This window comes from Solanum verrucosum, unplaced genomic scaffold (genome assembly GCF_900185275.1).
Source record: "Solanum verrucosum unplaced genomic scaffold, falcon-dt-bn FXZP01000022.1, whole genome shotgun sequence".
Taxonomy (NCBI): Eukaryota; Viridiplantae; Streptophyta; class Magnoliopsida; order Solanales; family Solanaceae; genus Solanum; species Solanum verrucosum.
In genome coordinates, this window is record NW_026020086.1 from 1294806 (window position 1) to 1299813 (window position 5008).

Here is a 5008-nt window from a genome sequence, read left to right on the forward strand (position 1 = left end):
AGAGAGGAAAAAAAATGAAGAGAAAGAGAATTGGTCTGATTAATTTGGTAGGGCAAGAAATGGGTCGGATCCTGTTGGACATGGACCTTCACGACCCGACCCGATTATTTTTTCCATCTTTCTTGAGAAAAAGAAGAAGAGAGAGAGAGTATAAAAGGAAATGTGTGTGTGAGTGTATTTTGCTATCGGCTACACTGAAATAGGGAGAGAGGCAAGCGAGAGAAGGATAGGGGCGAGCAAGATAAAAGGGAGGCGAACGAGATAGTTAATGCATTTCGGATTCATGCGAATCACACTAGATATATGTATTTGCGATATCGCATATATTCTAAAATACAAATACATAGGAAGACAGACGAGCAAGAGAGTCAGATACATGCGAATTCACTTGGATACGGTGTATCTAGAATAAATTACACATAATTTTGATCCATGTATCCGAAGTTCAAGCTCTGGTAGGATTCAAAATATTGAAAACTCGCTTAAAGAAAAGCAATTTACTCTTAAACTAGTTAAATTTGTGTTGTTTGCCCATATATAAGATCTATTGGATGAGGGCTGTCAATGGGCCATTATGGGCTTTAATCTGATTTTAATTGGGCCACACATTTTCTATAGACTTTATGATCCAAGTGAATAGACTTGTTCTTTGTTGAAATTCCCTTTTAGGGAGAAATGTTATAACATCATATTTGGTGAAATTCTATAAATGGAAAAAAATCTAAAGAGAATAGAGTGTATTCACATCTTATTACTATCTCGTGAAGGCAAAAAAGACTGCTTCCGAAGAAATGTTAAGGAACCAAAAATTACTAGTTAGTTCTATAGAAGAGGTTCCTTGAGAAATGAAACTATGTGGAGTTTGAGGTGTGATTGCTTTAACATCTTATGGTCTTCTTATAGGAAATAGATAATTACTATTGTAATTTGTATTCAAAGAAATACATTTAGCGACGGATTATTAAAAATAAATTATTATTTATGAGCTATTTAGCGACGAACTTCATCATCAATTTCTTAGTGCTATAGTAACTGTTTCAAACTCCACTTACTTGGAGCTTTTTCTACATCTCTTTCAAGAGTAAGAGTGTAACAATTGAGGGATCAAAATTATTAATTTTTTTTATACTTTTGCCCTAGCTATTTTTCATGTATTTGGAATTTTATATACTTTTTTTTTAATTCAGTGGCACTAGTTGAACTTTTTTTTTTTTACAGATTATTTCTATTTCGGGGGTAGTCTTTAAATTTTTCCCTATTACCCTCTAATAAAAAAAATGTGGATCAAAGTATTTTTAACTATGACCTATTTTCATAAGACAAATCTTCTTAGAGAATGTTTTTTATAAGGCATTTTAGTACTATCTAATTAATTCACAAAACAAGTTTTTTAGGAAATTTTGCATGAGGCATAAGTTCAGTAGACATAACTTATACCTTGGGGCATAGGTTAGGTAAGCATAATTTGTGCCTCAGAATATAAATTCAGTAGTATGATTTTTTTAAGTCATGATATATTAAAAATGAACTCATACTTTGAGACATAACTTATATCTCGAGGCATAAATTAAGTTTATGAACTTATTAAAACATAATGAGTTAGCCCATTTGACAAAATATTGGTCCATATTTGTACAAAACATATCAAAGCCCAAAAATATGATTATATGTATTCTTACTTTAATATTTCTTCAAATGGAATAGTAAAAAATAAATAAAAAAATAGTGACAATCACTAAAAAAATCTTAATCTTCAATTCATCTTGAAATTGTATACATTAGAAGTTCATTACATAATATAAATAACAAATGAATGATTTTTCCTACATCTAAAAAGATAAAAAAAAAAAAAAAAAAAGAACCTTCACACCATGTATTACACAATGCAATGCCTTACATCAAATATTTTTTTAAAAAGAAATACAAATAAAAAATAAAGTATGATAACCATATTCTTTTTTTTTCCTTTGATAAAATTAAATCATAGTATATTGTAATTTATTATGTGTCACAGCTCAATCGACTCCTATATTCCAAGAACACTAGTGCAGCACCATAGTGTGACAATGCACCTAAAATCACAAATACATGAAATATTTGATGACTATGACCAGCTAGGTCAAAAAATCCAGGTTTCCATCTCTCCGGGATCCGCGCAATATAAAACATAGTCCCGATTAAATAAGATAATGCCATTGCCAATTCATACGCTAGCGTGACATTCCTTTCTGGTTCGTCCCAATTCAGTACTACTGCGTGGACTGCAGGTATCAGGCCAAAGAATCCCATAGACATGAACAGAACAGCACGGAACGATCGATACTTCCCTGTCGAAAACACAGGGGATAGGAGGGTGATGATGGTGCAAATTCCCATGATTGTGATACCACCTAGGTATACAATTTGCCAATGTGGTGAACATTGAAAAATGTAGTAAATTGGTGGGAAGAATGAGGTGATTATCATGACTGTGATTCCAACATAATCCATTCTCAACAAAAGGATGTTTAGCTTGTGTGAATGGCAACAAAAGAGGTGACAAATGCTACTTGAAAGTAGACAAAACATTGAACCAACTAAGAATACATAAAATGGCCATGTTGTTTCACTTTGTATACTCTTTGTTGACATCATGTTATCCAATTGTAAGTGATCAATTAGTCTAGATGGACCCTGAAAGAAGAAAAAAAAAGGTTTATATTATGGAAAGTTATATATACATTTGCTCGATCGACCAAAAATATTTATAGCTCGTTAGCGAAATTACATGTATTATACATTAATAATACATATATTACATATCTATCAACTGTTTTTTGGCGGACAACCATTTAAGTTAATTTTACTGACTTTTTTCTTAATATATTTGGACGCTTGACCAAAAATGATTATAGTTACTGGACAAATATATATATAATATATATTTATACATTATGCAAACGGGTAGTTATGTCAATTTTCCTAGTTTATATATATTGTCGATATAAATAAATTAAAATTATTGAAAATGTAACTTAACATGTTATAACTTTTTTTATTATTATTATTTATATTTATGTTTCATGTTATTTTTTTCTTCCTTAATTAGAATTCAAGAAAATGAAATTGATTTGTTTAAAAACAATTTGGAAAGTGACTCACTTGGAAAAATTCCTTTGAATTGTTAGAGACATTTGCATCACCACTCATGGGAAAGTTCCTGCGAATTTGAACCAAAATTTAATATTTTTATCATACAATCATAATAGATTTAAAAGGAAATAATGACAGCAAAATAGCAAGATGAACAATACAAAACAAGTCACGTATAGTAGTAAAAATAGAAGAAAAATTGAAGATGTTGTGTGAATACTAACTAAAAATAAGATAAGACTCTACTACGTACGACTCTTCTGACCTAGTTTTCGACCTTCCTACCCTAATCTTAAGATAAAATTAAATTATTATTTTTTTGTTTTTCTTCTTTCTACTTTCGGAATTGACATAAATTCCCAAAAAAAATTGTTGGAGGTTGTGACTCTTATGACTTTAATGAATCATAGAACTAAACTATTATTATTTTGTTTTTATATATAAATAAAAAAAAATAGGGGGGACGTATTTATGGAATGTAGTTGGAAGTTTGATGGCCAACAACACCATAAAAGCATATGCTAAAATTAAACTACTATTCAATCAACCAACTTTTCAGATAGTAATTAAAATGGACCCCTTTTAAAAGTGTCTTTTTAGCTGTCACTAGGATTATCTCTACAAAATAATTCAGCTTTTTTTTTAAATAAAAAATTTAAAAATAAAAATTGACTTTTCATACTAGTTTTGAAATTTAATAGTAGGAAATACTTGACTTATTATTTTGTTGGGAAATTAGCTAAAAAAAAATTAATAGTCAGGTGACCTAACTTTATTTTATCTTGCCTCAAAGTAATACTAACACTTAAAAGTTTATCTCTTTTAAGTCACTTAAGGAATAATGAGTTTTTCGGTTCAAAATCTGCATATAAAATCATCTTTATTATTATATATCAAGTGTTTTGTTCTAATATAAGATTTTGCGACACAAATTGAAATTTTGTCAGATCTCAATATAAATATTAGATAATATAATTTAGGTGACTTACCAAATAAACATAGTCATGAAATCAGAGAGTTGAGGCACTTGCACTACATTTGATAAGGTTAGTGCCACAAATAGAATAAATCCAAGTAAATGCCTGCAAAATAGAATTTTAAAAAAGTTTAGTTTTCTCTAAATTAGGAGAAATAAACCGAAAATAAAGAAATAAACCTATGAAGAAGTTGAAGGGGGTTCAAATCTACTCTCTATATATACATAATAAGTAATTTTAATCATATATAAACTGTGTAGTTTTTTGTCAAAAAAGATTCAGATGAATCCCTCGACTCTACGTAGCTCCACCCATGAACAAAACCTAATAGTTTTGGTGCAAAAATCCACTTAACACGTATAACTAACTTATCAAGAACATAGAGCTGTATTTTTTAGAATTTAGAATTTATAAACTCAAAGTTTTAGCTCGTGTCATCGGAAATAAAAAAAATATGTTGAAATGTAATGAGAGATAAGATAAAATACTTACGTCCAAACATTAAGAGTTTCATTATGCCAACGAAAAATGCTTAAAAGAGCTTGTTTAATAGGCCAATTAGCTCTATAATAATTGAGAATAAATTCATTATCCTTCATATATCCTGGTAATTCTTCATAACAAACCAAAGGGTAATTATTATCATTATTATAATTTTCCCCTTTCTTTGTTATTTTCTCAAAATTCTTCTTGCAACTTTTGTTTGCAATATTTTTGTCATTTTCCTTTTCTTGATTCATATTTTTTCTCTTCCAAATAGACCCTTTAGAGCTTTTGATCATTCCTTCTTTAAATCAATGTGGAATTATAGAAAAGGGAAAAAAAAATCTTTGTTTTCTTTTGGTTTTTTGAAGGTGTGTTTGGTTGAGTAAATAAGTGAAGGTTTTTAGTGTTATGTT

The 5008-nt window shown here is 29.3% G+C and overlaps 1 protein-coding gene across 1 annotated transcript; it reads right to left on the bottom strand.

The window, feature by feature from the left end:
• Positions 1–1732: 1732 nt before the first annotated feature.
• Positions 1733–5008, bottom strand: LOC125824586 (heptahelical transmembrane protein 1-like). The gene is made up of 4 exons (XM_049503990.1): positions 4602–5008; positions 4122–4214; positions 3142–3199; positions 1733–2673 (listed from the first exon to the last, which is right to left on the bottom strand). Exons 1-4 carry the CDS (start codon positions 4889–4891, stop codon positions 2002–2004), a joined length of 1113 nt encoding a protein of 370 aa, XP_049359947.1. The 5' UTR covers positions 4892–5008; the 3' UTR covers positions 1733–2001.